The sequence below is a fragment of the Gallus gallus genome, chromosome 28, assembly GCF_016699485.2.
Source record: "Gallus gallus isolate bGalGal1 chromosome 28, bGalGal1.mat.broiler.GRCg7b, whole genome shotgun sequence".
Classification (NCBI taxonomy): domain Eukaryota; kingdom Metazoa; phylum Chordata; class Aves; order Galliformes; family Phasianidae; genus Gallus; species Gallus gallus.
In genome coordinates, this window is record NC_052559.1 from 3,873,283 (window position 1) to 3,892,933 (window position 19,651).

A 19,651-nucleotide genomic window follows, 5' to 3' on the forward strand; every position below is an offset into this window, starting at 1 on the left:
CTGCTTCCTCCTTGGGTATCCCCTCCACGTTGCACGGCATGTGACCCGTCGTGGTACCCCAAGGGTGGCGGTGTGGGGGTCCCAGCCCCAAGGGGGGGTGGGTGCCCTCTAAGGCTGGGCGTCCCTGTGGCCCCCGTTGTTCTCCCACCCCCAGATGGGGCTCCCAGCGGTGCCACCGTGCATCAGGGCAGCCCCACCACGTGGCTTTGCATGTCAAGAGTGATGTGGGGGGGACCCAAAGGAGCCCAGGGGTGCTGGTGGGGGACAGGGACACCGCAATGGCCCGAGGAGCGCTCGGTGTCACCGCGTGGTGATGGTGGCACGCAGGTGGTGCAGACCGGGGCTGTGGCGTGCCGGGTGTCAGGAAAAGCTCTTTAAACAGGAAAGCGGGGAACACGTGGCCATAAATCATCGCGTGGCCATAAATCACTGCGCCTCGGCCCCTGCGTGCCAAAGGCGGGGGCAGTGGAGACTGCAGGGCTTTGTGGGGGGGGGAGAGGGGATGGGGGGGGGGAGGCTCTGCTTTGGCCGAGAGCTTTGCGCTCACTTTCCAACTGCACAGTGGGGAAAGCTCCGGGTTTAGCAGCGGGATGGGGGGAAATGGCAGCTGCCCCAGGGGGAACCTTGACCCGATCCCCCCCCCCCCATTGGCGCTTGGGGAGTCCCTTACATCCTTGGCTGCTGCTCGGCCCCTTCTGGGAACAGCCCCCCCCTCTTCCTGGTCTGTTTCCTCAGCCTCGGTGCCTCTGCAGCGGGACGGGATGTTCCTGCCCCCCCCCCCCCCAACCTCCCCGTGGCCTTTTTCCCCCGTCCCAGCCCCCCCAGTCCAGCAGTGAGGCACACACGCAATGGGTTGTGTCAGTGCTCAGCACAGGCTCTATTCACAGCCGCCAGCATGGCGACTCCGGGTTCATACACGTGGGTACCGAGTCGGGGGGGAGGAATGGGTGGGCATGGGCTGGGGGGTTGGGGGGTGGGGAACGGGAGGGGGGGAGGGATAGGACTCGTTCCCTGCTCACTCCTGGTTGGGGTTTTCCATCCCTGCTGTGGGAAGTGCCGCTCCGGGCTCGTCCTGCTTTCCTCCAGCCCCTCACCACGGCTCTCCTCATGCTACCCACTGTGGGGAGGGCGCAGTCAACCCCATCTGCTCCCCATCCATGGGGGGGGGTCTCCGGTGCCCACCCCCTCACCTGAGGTTCCTCATCATGGCCGTGTACTGCTCCATCATGTTCTGCACCATCTTCTGGATGTCCTCCATACCGATTTTATCTGGCAGGACGACAGCAGTGGGGTTCAAGCGGGGAGCGCACAGTCGGGGCAGTGCCCGTGGGGGGTGGACTCACCCTGATTCTGCAACGCATCCGCGTAGGAGCTGGGGAAAGGGACGGGCCGCACACTGCCCACAGCACTGCCTGGCACCTGTGGGGCAGTGTAATAGGTGCCCACCTGCAGAGGAGAGAGGGGTGCAGGTCTGTGCTGGTTCCCCTGGCCCTGCGGTGTGGGCTCAGCGCTGTTGGCACCGGCGGGGCGCGGGGATGGGGGTGGCACAGCGCCCTGTGCGGCTGTGCTGAAGGCTGTGGGCAGGAGCGCATCTCCAGAGATACGGGGTTAAGAAAGCGTGCAAGGGAGTGCCCGTGCAAAAGTACGTGTGCCAAAGAGCCTCTGGAAAACCACGTCTTAAACGCGCCCCGCGCCCGGCTGCTCCCCACCTTGGTGCTCATGCAGAGGTTGAGCTGCTCACTGAAGTAGTTGGCCTGCGCCGCGGCTTTGCTCTTCTCGCCCAGCTCCTTGCTGAGCCGCTCCTTCTCTGCCAGCAGCTTCCTCTGCTCCTCCTGACCGCCCCGCAGCTGCTGCTGCACCTCCTGCAGCCGCCTGCCCAGCTCCAGCTTCTCGTGGGAGCAGTTGAGGTGGCACTGCTGCAGGGTCAGGTCGCAGATGCTCTTCCCCACGTAGTCGCTCTCGTGCTTCTGCTGCCTGGAGAAGAGCTCATCGATGCGATGCATCAGCAGCCGCAGCTGCTCCTCCACCTGGCTGCAGCCGAAGTTCTTGTTGCTGATGCTCATGGTGCGCAGGTTGTACAGCACGTTGGAGCGCAGCGTGTCGCGTTCGCCCTTCAGGTGCTCCAGCTGCGCCTTGGTGGTGTCGCACAGCACACCCGTGGCCTTCAGCTCCTGCTGGCAGCGCTCCTGCTCCTGCCTGGCCTTACCCAGCGCCGCTGCGGCCTTGCTGCTGTTCTGCCCCAGCTCCTTCTTCTGCTGCATCGCCGTGTTCAGCTGCTCCTGCAGCTGCGCCTTCTCGGCTGCGTGGGGTGGAGGGTTGGGGTGCGCTGCGGTGGACCCCCACCCCTCACCCTCATCCTCCCCCACGTGGCGCTGCCCAGCCCAGGGGTACGCCGTGTGTGGGCTCCCTGAGGGTTACTGGGGACCCCCGTGCACAGATTCCGGGGGAGTGGGGGGGGGGGGTTTGTGGGCCCCCATGGGGTTGGGAAGGGGATGCCAAAGTTGGGGTCCCCCCTTACCGTTGCAGCTGGCGTTGATGATTTTGGTGGTCACGTAGCAATTATCCAAGTAAGTCTTTTGGAGGAGGACGGTCCTTCTGATGTCCTCTAGCTGGGGGAAAAGCGGAGGAGGGAGAGGGCAGGAAGGGGGTGGGGGCAGTGTGGCCCCCACCGCCATTACCTCACGCAGCATCAGGAGCTCCTCCAGCACAGCCAAAGAAGTGGGGACCCCCGGCAATGGGTGCATCCAGGGATTGGAGCCCCCCCCACCCACACACACCCCTCACCCATCTCTTTGGGGTCCCGGGCAGAGCCTCCCCACCCATCCCTTCGGGGTTCTGAGCAGGGGGTCCCACCCCACACCCCTCACCCACCCCTTTGGGCTCCGGACCAGGGATCCCCTCCAGCTCTCACCCTGGGGCTGCCGTGGGGGGCCTGGCTGCTGTTGCACTTCTCCAGCTGCCCCTGCACCTTCTGCAGCTGCCCCTGCAGCCCTTGGTTGGCCTTCAGCGTGGCGTTGAGGGTTCGTGTCAGGTTGGCATTCCGGCCGCTCAGGCTGATGATTTTATGGTAGTGCTCCTGCAGCTGCTCATCCAGCAGCCGGACGTGCTTATCGGTGCCGGCGTGCGCGTTGCCATACACCATGAAGAGCACCAAGCCCAGGATGATGAGGAACTGGATGAGGGAGGTGAAGAGGAAGATGTAGCGCATGTAGAACGCGCAGTCCTGTTTGGGCATCGCCTGTTTGCTCTCCAGCCCGAACTTGGCCATGCCGTAGCTGTTTTTCTCCATGCTGCCCGCGCTCTGCTGGCTGCACCGCAGGGCTGTCCCTTATCTATGGGGCCACGCCGGGGTGGAGCCCTCTCCCCAGCCGTGTTTATATTGCTCTGTTTAATATTTCCTTTCGCTGGCCTCCTTCCTGCCTCTCCGGATGCCTCCCGGTTATCACGGTGCAGCTTCTGTTTGCTGCAGGGCCATTGTTCCCTGTTGCTATAGGATGGGGGCACAGCGCAGCCGTTCTCCCCCCCCACCCCCCGCCTTCCCCCGGTGCTGATGGGGATCGGATCTCCCCTGGGACCCCCTCCCAGCATTGCCTGACATGCGAGGGAATGGGTTTCGTGCAGCCTTAGGGGGCAGTGGGCGATGTGGGTGCACTGAGGGGGTGATGGAGACAGACCTCTCCACCCAGCTCGTCGTCACCATCGGGACCTGCAGTGTGTGGTGGGAGCACCCATGGGTGCTGCGGTGTTCCCGCGCCTTATCCCCTCCTGGGGACATCACCGTAGGGGGTCACACAGCAGATCCCTCTGAGTAGGGGTAGTGTGGGGGGGCTGAGCTGGGCTGCGTGCCTCATCCATCCCCACTGAGGGGACTCAACCCCCCCCCACCCCCACCAGGGCCACTGCTGTGCCCCCAGCGCTGCCTCGTGCTCACTGCCATCCCGAATCTCAGCAAGTCACTCTCTTGTTTCTGGTGGATCTTTGATAAACCGCTACTGGACATCAATATAAAACATTCCCTCTTCTCTCTTCTGAGTGACATCACAGAGCAGTGAGCCCTGGGGGGGGGACACGGTGCCCACTCCGGGGATGTCCAGGACCCATTCCCCCACATCCACGCTGCCCTTCCCCAGCAGCACTGCAGCATTCCCAGCCCGGCGGGGGGATGGGGGGGTCGGGGGCTGTGAGGTGTCAGCGCTGACCCCGCTGCTTCCTGCCCTCACACTCCCTGGAGCCCGCCGATGTCTGCGGCGCTGGGGACGGTGTCGGTCCCCCATCCATTCTCAGCTACCGCATTTCCTTCCTGAGCTGCAAATAACGGTGAGTCACCCCCCGCTGTCCCCGGCCCCACTCCGGGGGCACCGTCTGGGCTCTGCTGGACCCCGGCCCCACTGCTGGCCCCAGAGCCCGGCGTGTCGCTGACAGCACCGCTCACCCGTGGGGCGCACCCCGTGGCCGCCCCGTCCTCAGCAGCACTCTGCATCCATCGGGCTGCTCGGGCACCCCCATGGGACCCCCCCCCCCCGCCGGCTCAGCCCCCTCCCACGCGCACTCTCTGCCTCTTTGTCCCATTTTCCAGACGGCGTCCCAGCTATAATTAATCCTTCCTGTGCCAAGGGCTGGGGCTGCCTCGAGGTTGGGCCACAGGAACGGGTCCTGCCCGTCCCAATGCACCGCTGGGTGGGGGGCACCGCTGCGTTCGGGGCTGTGAATCCCTTCCTACAACCCCCTCGGTGCCCTCCCATGCCGTTGGGGGGGGGGGGGGGGGGAGGGGAATGATGGGGGTGATCCCCCCTGTGGGGCAGGGGGGCCGGATGCCTGCACTCACCCTGCCCTCTGCACAGGATACCGCTGTGGCAGCAGCAGGAAAATTGGCAGCGACTTTCCTGGAAACCGTCTTTTGCGTGGATCAAAGGAACAGGGAAGCGCTGGGAATCGGTGGCAGCCACTCATCCCTCCCCCCCCCCCCCCAGTGGCTCAGCCCCACGACCCACAGAGCGCAGTGTTGGATCCCCACACAGTGCCCCCCGAGCACTGAGCTGGCTGAACTACTGGGGCGCGCTGAGCAGCGGAGAGTTGAACTTCATGGAGTGGCATTCCTGTTTAATCAGTGGATGGGCAGAATCAGTGATTAATGAGTGACTCTGGGTAACCTCAGGGCGAGGACTGGTCACCAACGCTCACCCCCAGCCAGTAGGCAGCGTGCACAGCTGCTCAGTGTGGTGTGGGGGGGACACGAGGGGACGTGGGGAGGGTCGTTGGTGCTGTGCCGACTCTGCTCTGCTGAGTGCAGGGGGGCTGAGCTGCTGCTGGTCCCAGTGCTGCTGGGACTGGGGGCGATGGGCAGCCCTGGGTCCCGCTGCTGTAGGGTCGATGCCATCCTGTGTGTGGCGTCCATGCTGGCAAAGAGGGGCCGGACAGGAGGGTGCTGTGGGGCTTCAGCTCTTCCTGCAAAAAGGAGGGGACAGCGCAAAGTGAGACCCCGCAGGGACGCAGTGACAAAGGGGTGTGATGGGCCACGTGCAGCCACGCCGTGCCAGACGAGCCCCCACCCCTGGGTGCCCACCCCAAAAAGGAACAGGGCTGAAAGGCAGCGCAGCACCCACGCACTGTACCGGGAAGGGGAGCACCTGCGCCGTGCCGTGCGGGGCCCCAACCGCCGCTGCAGCGCATCCAACTCAGCTGTACGGTCCCTCCTGCGGGCAGAGCACAGCGGGGTCAGGGACACGGATAGGGACAGGATGGGGACGGAGGGTACTCCGGGGCAGGGATTCTCACAGCATGGCCTCGAGGTCCCGCTGCCGCTCCTCGCACCGCTCCCCGCGTGCCCACAGCGCTCTCCGCTGCTCCGCCGTCTCCTCCAGCCTCCGCTGCAGCCCCAGTGCCCGCTCTGCACCCTGAGCCAGCTCCTCTGTGGGGCAAAGGGACACCCTGAGCTGAGTGCGTGGCCGGGTGACATCCGTGTGGCTTTGGGGTCGGGCTGACAGACGCACCTTGCAGTGCTGCGTTCCTGCGGGACAGCTCAGCCCTCTCGCGCCGCAGCCCCCGCACCTCATCCTGCAGCGCTGTGATGTTGGTCTCCATCCTGGCCTGGGGACAGCGTGACACTGGGATGGGGCACAGCCTCCCCCCGACTCGCTGTCATCCTCACCGGCGTCCCCAGAGCCGTCCCTGTGCTCCTGGTGGCTTTGTGTCCCGTTGTCACATTGGGAAGGTTTCTCCAAGAGTTTGGGGCATGGATTTGGGGGAAAATCCCACAGGGAAGGGCCAGCTGGTACCCGGCCTCGGCGAGGATCCACATGGAGAGCCAGAGGGTCTGCAACTCACTGAGGCACTGCAGAGCCCCCTGCCCAGCCATGTGGCCCTCGAGGGGCCGGGCGCTCCTGCTGGACAGCAGCACATCCCACTGGGATCCCACAGCCGGCGCCAGCCCCGAAAGCCGGAGCGTTTCCAGCCCCTCTGGGCCATTGTCCGGCCGGATGGGGGGAGAGGTGGGCCCCTCTTCCTCTGGCCGCAGTGCAGGGCCGGGCCCTTTCCCAGCCGCTAAAAATACCCCTAAGAAGAGGAGAGGAGAGGAGCTCCACACCAGCCTGCAGCCTCCGCTGCTGCTTTGGGATGCGGTAATTATATGTGTGTGGAGCAGCTCAGTTTGGGCACTGCTAAGAATAGCCATCCCAAGCTGGGCACAGGGAACCGGGCAGCAGCTTTCCATACCCCACTGAGGACCGAGGCTTCCCAGCAACCAAACCCCTTTGGAGGCAGAGCATCCTCAGGGACCCCCTCTCATCCCAGCATCACCCTCCCCAACTCTAAAACCCCATAGCGGGGAAATGATGCCCAGGGACCCCACGGCACCTACCGCCCGCTCCCGGCAGGACCGCAGGCCGGAGCTGAGCTTCTCTCCATCCTTACGCACCCGGCTGAGCTCCCGGCGCAGCGCATCCTCCTCCCTCCCCCTCTCATCAGCCATGCGCTGCAGGCGGTCGCGCTCCCTCTCCAGCTGTGCCACGCGCAGTTCCAGCGCACGGCTCTCGTTGGCCGCCCGCTCCCGGCAGCCCCGCAGCTTCCCCAGCGCCTCCGAGCGCCACAGCAGCACCGCCACCGCCGCTGTCACCGCCGCCACCAGCAGCACCAGCAGCGTGCACAGCCCCATTGCCTTCAGCGTGGCTCTGGGCACCGTGGGGTCCATGCTGGGGACGCGGGACGGTGCCGCTCGGTGCCACGCAGTGTGCCCGGTTGCTCCGGGCGGTGGTTTCTCTCCGGTCACGGCCCACGGCGGTGTGGTTTGTGCTGTGCGTGGGAGGATGCTCAGCCCCTGGACAAAGCCACGCCGCAGGGCTGTGCCATCCACCACCCCAGAGGGCACTGGAGCAGGAGAACGCTTCGGGTTCACATGGAGTTTTATTGGAAATCGGTTTAGATCCACCCAACCGTGTGGCACCGCCGCCCCCTGAGTGCGCCTTGTCCCCATCTCACCCCTCGGCCAGCACTTGGCAAACCGTCTCCCCATGATGTCCCCATGGTCCCACACTGCCAGGGGCCACCCAGGTCCGTGTCACTGTGCTCAGCACAGCCACTTTGCAGCGATCACTCCGATGAGGAGGGTCAGGATCATGGCTGCACCGGAGGGCATCTCTGTGCTCCCACTGGAAATGTGTCTCCGTATGTTCCAGATCCGTGCTGACAGCTCCTGGATCTGCTCCTGGAAGCTGCTCCTGGGGGGACAGTGGGGGTCAGTGACAGAGCACAGGGATGGGGCTTCAGTGGGGGGAGCACAGATCTCACCTGAGCCTCTCCACCTCCTCCAACTGCTCCTTCTGCTGTGCCACCTCCTCCTGGAGAGCCCTGTTGTTCTCTGCAGGAGGTGATGGGGTCAGGGTGGGCCAGGGGATGGACAGTGGGCGCTGGGGGGGTGAGGGGGGGGGAAAGGCCCACTGTGTCCGGGTGTCAGGGGCGGTGCCCTGGTGCTCACCTTGCAGTTGCTTGACCACAGCTTCCTGCTTCTCCCTGTGCTGCTGCAGCTGGGAGATCTGCTGCTCCAACTCCACGACGAAGCCCTTCACTGTGTCCTGAGCACAGGGACAGGGACACAGCTCAGCAAACCCCACACCCCGGGGTCCCGGCCCCATTCCCCACACTCACCAGTTGACTCCTGCAGTCATCCCATTGCTTGTGCATCTCAGAGATGGACCGGTTGGTGACATCCACCACCGTGGTGAGGGTCCGGTTGGTGGCAGCCAATGCTTGCTCCAACGCAGCCACCTGCATCTGCAGCTGCTCTTGCTCCTCCCGCAGCCGTGCCAGCCTCTCCAAACCGGGCACTCTTCCTGTCCCCGTCCCCAGCCCCGTCTCTGGCTCTGGTTTGGTGGTCAGCAGGCACAGAGAGGAGGGCAGGGATGCAGCTAGCAGCACCACGGCCATCAGCCCAACCACCAGCCCAGCTATCAGCCCATAGACCCTGCAGGCTCGCTTGTATTTGGAATGGCAGTGCGTGCTGCAGTCCAACACGCTGCCCTGCGCAGCCATTGCTCACTGCGCCGGGATGGGAGGTTCTTATCCAGAGAAGCTGCGAGCTGAACCCAAATTCTGTTAGTTTCGTTTCTTCAATAATGGGTTTTTCCAGGAAATCACGTGATTGGTTCAAGGGCAGCAGCAGGAGGGGCTGTGGGGGGGCCGGGGGGGGGGGAGAGGGCGGTCAGCGTCCTTCCCAGGGACAGTGGGACGGGATGGCATTGGGGCTGACCTGCGCTCTGTGTCTGGGGAAGCTGTGGGGGGGGGCTGTCCCATCCCCATGTCCTTGGGGTGGGAGGTGGGAGGCAGGGCTGGGGGCTGCAGGGAGTCCATGAGAGTGGGAGTGGGGCAGAGCATTCCCCGGGGGAGGGGGCAGAGGGATATGGAGAAATCTGACGTGTGATGTTTGGGGTTTGGCAAAACCATATGGGGGTACTTAAGGTATGGGGTGTGCTGGAATGGGGCGATGGGTAGTTGGGCTGTAGGGTAGCTGAGTAATCAGGGCATGGGGTAGTTAGGAGATGGGGCAATTGGGGTGTCGGGTGCTCAGGGTTGAATAGTGGATAGGGGTTATTGGGTATGGCATAAGGGATGCTGGATATGGGATCCGCCACGTGGGATGTAGATATGCCATGTTGGGTATTTGGATATGGACTATGGGATGAGGGATGCTGGGTATGGGGTGCGCGATGTGGATTATGAGGTGGTGGCTGTGAGATCCTGGATATGGGAGAAGGGATGTGGGATTTTGGGACGTGGTTTAGTGGCCGTGGTGGTGATGGGTAGGGACAGGGATAGGGATAGGGATAGGGATAGGGATAGGGATAGGGATAGGGATAGGGATAGGGTTAGGCCAACAGCTGGACTGTGCTTCCACGTGGGGTGGTGGCTATAGGGCTGGGGACATGACACCCCTTCCAGTGCCCTCCCATTGGCACCCAGCAGCCCTATGGATGCTCTGCCCCCAGTCCCCCCCTCCCCGCAACCTCAGCTCATGTTTTTATGCCTTCGGTTCACCCCATAAAAACACCAAAACAACCGAAAGCAGCAAAACTGTGGCGCTGAGATGAAAAACACACAACTATGTACCAAACTTGGAGCTCTGAGTCAGATCTCTGCCATCTGGAGGAGCGAAGGGCTCTGGCAGAGCGCTGAGCTGTCGGCACAAGGGCCCTCAATGCGATGCCGTTGTTATTTATGGGATCCTGAGGGTGAGCGAAGGCCAAAGGTTTCAAAAATAGCCCGAGAATGGGGCTGGATGTGTTTTCCAGCAGCTGCCCGTAGGGAGCAGTGGGAGATGGGAACGTAACGCCTCACACCGGCCTGAAAAGTGACTGCGGGCGGAATGCGGCCCCGAAGGGCACTTCTGGGGCCGGGGATGCGTTTCAGGTCGGGATCCATCCAGAAGCCGTTTTCTCACCTTGCACCCATGGCCGCGTTTTGGCTCACGACCCCCACTGCTTTTCGCCCGGATTTGGGATCTGACGGCCCCCTCCGTTGGGGTTGGGGGGCACGGAGGGCTGTGGCCGTGCCTCAGCTTTTTGGGATGGGCCACCGGGTCCGCTCTCCCCGCTGCTCACCGCGTGTTTTCCTCCTGCCCCGGCAGCGCCGCAGCTCTTGGCCAGACGGACAGGAATTCTGCAGCGGGAGCTGCCATGGGTGGGGACGGAGCTGGCACCTCCCACGGCACATATGGACCCCCCCCCGGGATGCTGCGCTGCGGGGCAGGAGAGCCCTCCGTGCCCCCCCCCGCCCCCCCACCCCATGGCCATGACCCCCATAGGGGCCAAGTGTGGCACAAGGAGAGGAGCTGCTGGGACGCGTGGCGCACATTTGGGGCCGCAATGAGCACAGTGTGGGGGGAGATGGGGACAAACGGGGCTGTGCCCCCCCGGGAGCAGTGAGGGGCCGAGCGCAGCGTGCAGCGCCTGCTGTTCCCTGCGGCTTTCATCCCCTGTCTGTGTGTTCCCTCGCAGCCTGGAACGTGGCTTTCTCTCCTATTTCGGGCTGGAGTTTTTTGGCCGCCGCCTTTTGTTATTTCAGTTTAGGCGCTCTCATTATATTTTCCATTATTTAAAAGAAAAGGGAAAAAAAAGAATGAAAGAAAGAAAAAAAGAACAAACCACCAAACCCAGAAGCGGGAGAGCTGCTTCCCAAGTCACATTCCAGCCCACGGCTCTGCTCAGTGCAACCTCAGCTCTCTGCCAGCACCGGGATGTGCTCGGGGGCACCCATGGGTGCTGCACCCATCGGGGATGGGGGTGAGAAGCACCGCTGTCCCCCGGACAGGAACAGAGCTGTGCCCCATCAGCCCCATCCCCATCCTCCCCAAAAGAGGGCACTTCTGACCCCAAAACCATTGCTTTGCAGCAAAGCCCCCCCAGGCTCTCCATCCTCTCCATCAGTGGGTGCAGCAATCCGTGTCCCCCCCTCCCCCCCCGGCACCCCAGAACAGCCCCAGGAGGGGGCGGTGGTCCTCAGCTGCACTCTGCCCCACACCGCAGTGATGCGTTCTGCATCGGGAGGGGTCGGGGGGGGGGGGGGGGGTATTTTGGTACCCCCGGGGCGGGCGGAGGGTGCGGTGCGGGTGCAGCCGGGATGGGTGTGAGGGCACAAGGGGGGGTCCCGGGAGGGTTTGGCCGCAGCCCCCAGCCCGGCCCTGACCCCGGGCGGGATTCCAGCCGTCGGGAATGCGGGGTTGGGCCGCACACCCAGCGCGGACCTCCCGTGCCCGTCCCTCTATGACGGTGGTTGGGGGGGGGGGAGCCCCGAGCACCCCTCGCGGCCCTCTCCCGATCCCCAGCGCCGAGAGGAGTGCGGGACGGTGCGGGGATGAAGCAGCGCAGCCACGGAGGAGCATCCAGGAGCCCCCCCGGCCCCCGCTCGCAGGAGGACGGTTATCCCGAAGCCTTCGGGGCAGGCTCGGATCTGCTGATGGAATCGCCGCAAACATCTTTTATTTCTTTAATTTTTTTGCCTGCCTTCCTTTTGCCATTTTTCATCCCCTTTCGTCAGAAATCGCAGCAGGAGCGCTTTCCTTCAACCCCGCGGCAGCTGCTGCCCCCGACCGAGCCGAGCAGACGGCGGAAAGCAGTCCCACCCGCCGGCACTTCGTCCCCATCCCACAACGGCAGCGCCCACCGATGTGTCCCCCCCTCCTCGGCTGCGGGGACGTGGCGCTGAGCGCCCCCCCCCGGGGTGGGCAGTGCAGGGGATGGGGTTCGCATCTCGGCGTTTCGGGGGCGCGCGGGGACGGAGCGCTCCCCCCGCCGCAGCATCCGACGCGTCCGCGGCATTTCCCCTGCGGGCGGAGCGGCGGGGCCGGGCTTTGGCTGCCGAAGCGCCCAGGGGTGGTTTTGGCACAGCCCCCCCCCCGCGTCCCCCCGGGTGCCCCGTCCCCTTTGATCTCGCCAGCGGTAGCATCCAGCGGCAGGAGGAAAAAATGCCTCTGTGCGGCCAAAGCGTGTTTTAAAAGGGAAACATTGTCCCGCGAGCAGGAGGGGATGTTTTGGCCCCGCGGACGGTGCTGTTCCATTACAGCATCCCCCGGGCGGGGCGGGGGCGCGGGGCTGCTGCCCGCCAAGGGGTCCACGTGCTGGGGGACACCCGCACGATCCGCCCCCCCCCCCCCGCGTCCTGCACGCCGCCTGACCCCGTGCCAGCGGTGCCCCGGCACATCGGAGCCGGGTGCGCTGCGGACGGGGCTGCCACGTCCCCCGGCTGTGGGGCTGGTCGGCCCCCCCCCGCGCTGCGCTGCCGCCAGCAGCCTGCAGCCGACCCAAGGCAAACAGCAGCGGCCGGGCTGCTACGGTGCTACGGTGCGGGGCGGGGGGAGCCACGGGGCCAACCCTACTACGGCACAGCGATGGGATGGGACCCCCGGCCCATCCTGGGGACGGTGTGGGGGGTGATGGGGATGTCCATGCTCTCCGTTTTGCCCCCCAGCTCTGGGTACCCCAAGGAACCCCAGAAGCCACGCGGGTGTAAACACAACCGTATATTTTGTAATAAATAATGTACAATCCTTCAGTCCTGCCTTCGCCCCCTGTGCGCTGCCCAGCCCTTCTGGGGATGGGGTGGGGGGGGAAGGGGGGGTCGGAAGAAGCGATTTTGGTTTCTCTTGGGAAAATGGAATCTGGGGCGAAACACGTGCCCGAGGTCAAACGTCGGGGTAGGGGGGTCTGGGCTGGGTGCAGGAGCAGCGCAGTGCTGAGGGGGGGGGGGGGAAGGCTGTGGGGGCTGAGGCCGGTGACCCCAACACGCTGCCCGCACCCAGGCGGGTGCAAGAGAGAGAAAAGGGCTTTTCAACCAAACCCTTGGGTTTTGTTTTTCCCCCGAAAGAAACCCCACATCTCCTCACCCACCCCGGCGGCTGCAGCACCCAGCCAGCACCGAGGCTGCCCTCAGCCCCCGCGATGGCACACGGGACCCCATCGATCCCCATCGATCCCTTTGCCCTATTTGCATTCACCCCCGCGGATTTTCTCTTTATTTTTAAATAACCCCCGAAGGGCCACGTCCTACGGCCGGGGGGAGCACCACGAGCTGCCCCGCGTGGGGCTGGGGGCGAGGGCAGGGGACAGCACCGGGGGTCGGGGGGCACCTCCCTGCCTTCCCCTTGGAAAGACGTCCCTGGGCAGGGGGGCCATCCCCACCGGACGCGTCCCCTCGCCTCTCGGCGTCTCCCCCATCCCACCCCCGTCGGTCGTTATAAATGAGCACGGGTATAAGCGAGGGGGAGGAGCGGGACGCGGCGCTGCGGCGCTCACTGCTGCGCCCGGACGCGGCCCATTCTCCGCCGGCTGCCGGGGGTCCGGGGGGGGGGCGCGGGGCTCAGGGCGCGCACGCCGGAGGCGAAGTCCAGCACTTCGGGGGGGGCCCGGCGGAGCTCCCCGGCTCCCATCTCGCGCCGGATCTCATCCAGCGCTTCGGCCGGCGACGTCAGCAGGCGCTGGAAGAAGCTCTCGCGCCCCGCCGGCCGCTCCTGGCAGGTGAAGGTGACGGCCGTGCCCGCGTCCGACTTCATCTCCCGCGAGAAACCATCCGACGTGCCGTCAAAGCAGCGGCCGATAGCGATCTCCTTGGCCAGGCGCGGGTTCTGGTCCGTCACCGTGTAGATGCCGTAGTTGTGCCCCAGCGGATCGACCGGCGCCAGCATGGTGAAGGCGGCCGTGTTGTTGGCGTCGGCCACCGGGGGGTGCCGCGCCAGGTAGTCCCGCAGGAGCCCGTTGACGGCCGTGCGGCGGCAGCTGCCCTGCGGGATGACGGACACCAAGGTGCGGTCCACCAGGCTCTGGTCGTACAGCATCCCGCTGCACTTGAACTCCAGGCAGGCGCCCGAGCTGCCCTCCCGCATGGCATCCCGCACGCTGCGGGCGTCGCGCAGCCCGTAGAGCTGCCCCACGGTGCGCGGGTGGCTGCCGCCCTCGTTGCGCGACCGCACCATGTACTCCTGCGGCCCTTCGATGCGCACTTTGATGAAGCAGGCGCGGAACTCCTGCGGGTTGGGCCACCAGGACAGGTAGTCGCCGGTCCAGGAGGTGAGGTCGCTCTCCTTGAAGGGCACCACGTTGTATTCGTATTTGTCCACCTCCACGCGGTAGAAGCGGAAGTGGTTGGCGCTGACCGGCGCCTCCTCGCACTCCCTGAGGCTGCGGTAGGGGTAGATGGGCCCGTTGGTCTCATCGATGTTGTTGGGGTCGGGTTTGGCCACGTTGACCTGGAAGGCCGTCTTCTTGATGTCGGGGTCGTCGTGGTCCAGCCGGCGGTAGCCCAGCTTGTTCAGGTAGGGCTGGGACACCCCGACGGCGTTGGGGTTGAGCTTGGGGCTGGAGGGCACGGCCTCGAGCTCCTCGCCGCCCAGCGTGGCTGTGATGTACGCCGTGTAGGCGTCGGGGCGGCGCGCGTCGCAGAAGGCGGGCAGGCAGGCGCCGTTGGGGCCGGTGACCACGCTGTCAAAGCGGCCCCACGCCCGTGGGTTGGCGGGGAAGCCGGGCTGGGGCTCCAGGTTGATGAGGCTGATGACCACCCCTTCCAGCTGCTCGTAGGGGTTGAACTTCTCGTTGCTGTAGGCCCGGACCTTGACGAAGCAGCGGCGATCCTCCGGCACGTCCAGGTTGAAGAGCCGCCTCTCGCGGATCTCCATGTTCCCCACCAGGAAGGTCCGCTCCTCCCTCCTCCCGCGCCGCTCCTCGGTCGGGCGGAGGACGCCCTCCTCCTCCCACAGCCCGGTCTCGGGGTTCAGGGACCACAGCTTCATCTTCCGCAGGTGCTCCGCCATCCCGATCTGCCCCGCGTCCATCCGCACCTCCACCGGCCCCGTCTGCAGCGCCGTGCCCGACTCCCCATCCCGAAAGTCCACAGCAAACATGCCGTAGGTGCGCAGGGGCACGATCTCCCCATCGGCGTTGGCAAAGCTGAGGTCGCTGGAGGCGGCGCGCGCCGTGGCCATGTCCCTGGGATCCAGGAAGGTGACGCTGGCTTTGACGGTGCCCCCGAAGACCTCCCCGGAGGGGCGGAGGAAGGCTCCGGCGGGGATGACGAGCTCAGCGATGGGCTCCCGGCCGCTCGCCTCGCCCAGCGGGATGGCGTTGGTCTGCCCAGCATCCAGCTCCACCGCCTCCTTCTTCCGCATCATCTTCACCTCTTGGTAGACCGCGCCGCCGCGCCTGTCGAAGGGCAGCACCTTGACGGCGTCCACCAGGCGCTGCTGCCGGTCCACGAAGCGTGCCACCAGGCGCTGCGTGTCGGGCGGCACCTCGATGGTGAAGGAGCCCTGGAAACCGGTGAAGCCGATCTTCTTCTTCCCCAGGAAGATCTGCCCGAAGCGCAGCGGCTCTCCGGTGTCGGCCGCCGTCACCCTTCCCTGCACCAGGACTCGGGGCTGTGCGCAGGGCCCGCAGCCGCACTTGGCCACCACTTTGATGGGGAGGACGGACCCACCGCAGCGGATCTCCCGCATCTCCATGCGCCGCACCCCGCAGCAGCGCCGTGCGCCCGCCCCGCACCGCTGCCCATCGGCTGGGCTGCCGGCACACGGCGTGGATGGGCAGTGCCCCACGTCGTAGTAGCGGGACGCACCGGCATCCCGGTGGCACTCGGCGGGCAGCTCAACCAGGCTGGGCTCTGGTGCTGCTTTGCAGCTCTGCTGGCCCTGGGCTGGGGGTAGAGGGCAGAGAGGGGTTTTAGGCCCCCTATCCCATACAGATCCCGTGCTCCCAGCACCGTGTCCCTGCCCCACATAGATCCCATCCCCTCTCACCCAGCACGGTGAGCTGTGCCGGCGCAGATCGGATGGCCCCGGCCTCGGTGCTGGCCTTGCAGTGGTAGCTGCCCGCCTGCTCCGGTGTCAGCGCCCGCAGCACCAGGCGGCTGCTGTACCGGTGTGCCGTCCTGTCCAGCAGCGTCCCGTTTTGGTACCTGCAGGGAAGGGATGCAGTGAGTGGGGACGCGGCGGGTGCTCCCCGTCCCCTCTGCCCACACCCACTCACCAGTAGTACTTCTTGGGCACGGGTGTCCCCGAGGCTTTGCAGCAGAAGGTCACCTCCTGCCCGGCCACCCGCACCTTCGGCGTGGGGTGCAGCACCATGTAGGGCTTCTCTGCAGGGGAAGGACCGGAGGGTGCGGCTGTGAAGCCCTCCCTGCTCCCCGCATCCCTCCATGGCACATCCATGGGGCGCAGTGCTCACCCAACTTCTGCAGCACGATGTGTGCCACCAACGCTCCGGAGCCGTTGGACACAACAGATGTCAGTCCTGGGGCAAAACCATCGCGGTGGGCGCTGACGTTTGCACCGATGCTCACGCACAGCCCAGGCACACGAAATGCCCCACGCGTGTCACTGCGCGCCAGCAGCGTCGGCGGGCGCCCCTCCAGGTAGACGCGGGCTCCGGGCAGCGCTGCACCGGTGGCGGAGACGACAGCGCCCTGCAGTGTGTGCTCGGGGCAGGCTGCGGGACGGGACGGCACGGCGCTGAGAGCTCAGCGCCATCGGGGCCGAGCCGGGAGGGGGGGAGACAGGGATCGGCGTCCCCGTGTCCCCAGGGCAGGTACCTGGGCAGGGCGTGGGGGGACACTGCTGCACCTCGGAGGGGTGTCCGGCGCACAGCAGCTTCCGGGCGTTCTGGCAGCTCCTCCGGCGGACACGCGTCCCGGTGCTGCCGCAGCTGCGGGAACAGGGACCCCACGCGCCCCACTCCGTCCACATCGGCTCTGCGGGGAGACGGCGGGACGTCGGGCAGCAGCACTGCCCACCCGCAGCACGGGGATGGGAGATGCAGGCACGAGGGGGGTCCCACCCCACGAGGCCCCATGCGGCTGCCGCGCCCCATGCAGCCCCCGGCTCGGCCCCCCAACCCCCAGCCCGGCCCCCCGGCCCCTGCCAAGCTATTTTTATAAGCGCAGCCTCTGTGATTGCCATTAAGCCGACGGTGCGCTGGCGGGGGCGCTGCGCCCGGGGCGTGCCGCGTGGGCGTGGGGGCGGCCGCTGCACGGATGCGGCCCCGCAGGAAGGCCCGTGACCCCGCGTGGGGCTCGGAGCCGGCGGAGGGAGGGGGGTGGTGCAGGGGAACGCGGAACCTTCACCAGCAGAGCCAGCACGGGAGACCGCAGCCCAGTGCCGACATTCCTGCGGCCGGGGAAGGGCCGCCGCTTGGCTCCGCCGCCGTCTCCTCCATCTCTTTAGGAACAGGAGGCGGCAGGTGGAGCCGTGGGAGGGGGGTCGGGTCCGTGCGTGAGGGAGGGGGGCGGTCTGTACCTGGGCAGGGCCCGGTGCTGCACGGCCGCCGCTCCACCGCCTTGCCCCTGCACTTGAGCTCCTTCAGCGCGCTCACCGCCTGCGCGTTAACGCAGCGGCGCCGCCGGCTCTGTGTCCCGCTGCTCCCGCAGGCGCTCCGCGAGCAGGGGCTCCAGGAGGACCAGTGAGACCAGAAGATGTGCTCTGGGGGGGGCAGAAGGGGTGACTGAGTGGGGGAGGCTCATGGGAACCCACCGCCCCGGGACCGACTCCAGCAGCACTTCTCCCTCGGGATGGTGCCGTCCAGGGACGATGGGCTCGAAGCCCCCCCCCCCCCCCCCCCCGAGGTGCCGTCGGGGCCGGGGTCGGCACTCACCCAGCGGGCAGAGGAAGCGGATGTGGTAGTTGGAGCAGGTCTTGCCATGCGGCTGCTCCTTGTTGACGCACCGAAAGCCCTTCTTGGGGCTGAAATGCACCACCTCGCCCACGTCCTGGGGCAGCTCCCACTCGGTGGTGCGCGCCTGGATGGCCACCGGTCGCGCGCAGACGCGCCCGCGGTAGTAGAAGCGAATGGCATCCAGGCTCTCGTAGTCGCCGTCCCCCCCGGGGTGGTCGATGTTGAACCACGACGTCCATTCAGCCCCTCCGCCTGCATGGAGCCCCCCATGAGCGCACAGCCCCCGTCCCTGAGCTCACCGATGTGGCCCCGGGTGCCACCGGGGGTGGGGAAGGGGCAGGGACATCCCGGGGACGGCTCCGTGAGGACAAATGGGGGCTGCGAGGGGAAGGATGAGCAGACAGAAGCAGCGGGTGCTGAGATACAGGGAGCTCGGGGGTGGCCACCACATCCCTGCTGCAAGGGGATGGTGCCATGGAAAAGCGTGATGTCCCCAGGGGGAGTGGGGTGGTATGGGGGCCACTGCACTGCGCAACCCCTTTGGGTGCTATAAGTAGAAGTGTCCCTGCACCGCCCTGACTGTGTGTCCCCCATGGTGTGGTGTCCCCGGTGGCACGGTGTCCCCAGTGGTTTGGTGTCCCCCGGGTCCCCATGGTGTGGTGTCCCTCAGGGACTGCTCCGTGGTTCCGTGGTTGTACCTGCCGTGTTCAGGTCGAGTTCCTCTGGGCTGGGAACTTTCCAGGGCTTCCCCGGTGCATCGCTCTTGCCGGGCTCTGAGTCGTTCTCCAGTGACTCTGTGGGGGGCACAGAGTGAGAGCCCCCAACATCGGCTCACCCCATCCCCAGGGCTGCCACTGAGCCACAGACACCGATGTCGTGCTGTAAATCACATCCTCCTCCAGGCACGGGGCGGGTGGGGGGCACGGGGAAGGCTTTGGTGGCAGTGGAGCAGAGGCTGCATGCTGGAAATGCTGCCCCAGGGTGACACGGGGGGGACGAGCTGCCTCACTGAGGCCACGGTATGATCAGCCCCCAGCAACCAGAGCAGACACAGCAGGAAATTGGGCTGTAGCACTGCAGCCTGGGGCTGGGTGAGCAGGAAAGCGGGCGGCACGGTGGGGATTCGCTGCCCGAGTCCCCCCCGCACCCCACCCCAAGGGGTCAGCTCAGGACATCCCCTCTTGCAGGAGCTGGGTGCAGTAATTGGGATTGCAGCCATGCAATGGGCACCGAGCAGCGGGACGGACAAACGGACCCACAGAGAGGAGCTGGGATGCGCGGGGCTGTGCGGTGATGTCTGCAGGACGACGACCAAAGGGGAGAGCTGATGGACCCAGAGCAGCCCAAGGAGGTCTGCGGTGAGCTGATGTGTGCCCCATGGGTGGCTGTCACCCCAGGCAGGACGTGGCCTCCAGGACCGCGGGCACGCGGTGGGTACCCCACGGAGAACATCCCTCTGCCAGCTGCAATGCCACCCCTGTCCCCTTTCCCTGGGGACACGGCAGAGCCAGGTGGCAGAGCGCAGCCAAGCAGCGGGGACTGCAGCCCCTGTCCTGCTGGGGGGGTGGATTTTCCCCTTGGCAGGGGGCACATCCCCTCCGCCAACCCCCCGGGGAGGACGAAGCGCCCCAATGGGGCAGCACAGCCCTCAGCATCGCCGACGCATCCTGCTCGCAGGAGAGACGTTCCGGGCAGCTGTCTGACATCTGGCCTCAGCAAACATCTGCCCAACACCACCCCCAGCCCCCGGCCCTGCGCTGCACCACGATGGGGGAGCAGGAGGGGCTTTCCCAGCTGTGTCCCTGGGATGCTGCTACAAAGGCTGAGATCTCCTTACCTGCTGCCCCGCTGCAGCAAAAGGCGGCGAGAGCCAGGAGGGCCGGCAGCAGCAGCCGCTCCATTGCTGCCCACGCACCGCTCCACCCGCGACTGCGAGCGCGGCCGCCCCGCAGGTCTATATAGGAGGGCTTTCCCCCTCGCGCCAGCAGACAGCAGAAATCGGATCCTGGCAC

General features: G+C 66.1%; 4 protein-coding genes and 1 long non-coding RNA gene across 6 annotated transcripts; 1 reads left to right on the plus strand and 4 right to left on the minus strand.

Annotated features, from left to right (window-relative positions):
* Positions 1-853: 853 nt before the first annotated feature.
* PLVAP (plasmalemma vesicle associated protein) lies at positions 854-3,306 on the minus strand. Its single transcript, XM_003643487.6, has 6 exons — positions 2,912-3,306; positions 2,519-2,609; positions 1,710-2,299; positions 1,344-1,446; positions 1,191-1,269; positions 854-1,117 (listed from the first exon to the last, which is right to left on the minus strand). The coding sequence occupies exons 1-6, from the start codon at positions 3,287-3,289 to the stop codon at positions 1,111-1,113; spliced, it is 1,248 nt and encodes a 415-aa protein (XP_003643535.1). The 5' UTR covers positions 3,290-3,306; the 3' UTR covers positions 854-1,110.
* A 144-nt stretch (positions 3,307-3,450) lies between these two features.
* On the plus strand, positions 3,451-5,121 carry LOC112530453. The gene is made up of 2 exons (XR_003072084.3): positions 3,451-4,317; positions 4,842-5,121. It is a non-coding gene; the product is annotated as an uncharacterized LOC112530453 (long non-coding RNA).
* LOC420107 (paramyosin-like) lies at positions 5,081-7,337 on the minus strand. 2 transcript variants are annotated; one of them, XM_015300110.4, is made up of 5 exons: positions 6,857-7,337; positions 5,991-6,087; positions 5,776-5,908; positions 5,628-5,693; positions 5,081-5,445 (listed from the first exon to the last, which is right to left on the minus strand). In XM_015300110.4, the coding sequence occupies exons 1-5, from the start codon at positions 7,184-7,186 to the stop codon at positions 5,436-5,438; spliced, it is 636 nt and encodes a 211-aa protein (XP_015155596.3). In that variant the 5' UTR covers positions 7,187-7,337; the 3' UTR covers positions 5,081-5,435. The 2 variants fall into 2 exon arrangements, with proteins under 2 accessions (XP_015155596.3, XP_015155597.3); XM_015300111.4 differs by having other exon boundaries at positions 5,083-5,445; positions 5,613-5,693.
* Positions 7,338-7,379: 42 nt separating this feature from the next.
* On the minus strand, positions 7,380-8,541 carry LOC107055361 (early endosome antigen 1-like). The gene is made up of 4 exons (XM_015300113.4): positions 8,140-8,541; positions 7,970-8,066; positions 7,783-7,852; positions 7,380-7,712 (listed from the first exon to the last, which is right to left on the minus strand). Exons 1-4 carry the CDS (start codon positions 8,521-8,523, stop codon positions 7,562-7,564), a joined length of 702 nt encoding a protein of 233 aa, XP_015155599.2. The 5' UTR covers positions 8,524-8,541; the 3' UTR covers positions 7,380-7,561.
* A 4,427-nt stretch (positions 8,542-12,968) lies between these two features.
* On the minus strand, positions 12,969-19,570 carry CILP2 (cartilage intermediate layer protein 2). The gene is made up of 9 exons (XM_015300114.4): positions 19,477-19,570; positions 18,338-18,433; positions 17,619-17,891; positions 17,264-17,446; positions 16,561-16,719; positions 16,197-16,457; positions 15,999-16,107; positions 15,770-15,927; positions 12,969-15,666 (listed from the first exon to the last, which is right to left on the minus strand). Exons 1-9 carry the CDS (start codon positions 19,538-19,540, stop codon positions 13,274-13,276), a joined length of 3,696 nt encoding a protein of 1,231 aa, XP_015155600.3. The 5' UTR covers positions 19,541-19,570; the 3' UTR covers positions 12,969-13,273.
* Positions 19,571-19,651: the final 81 nt, after the last annotated feature.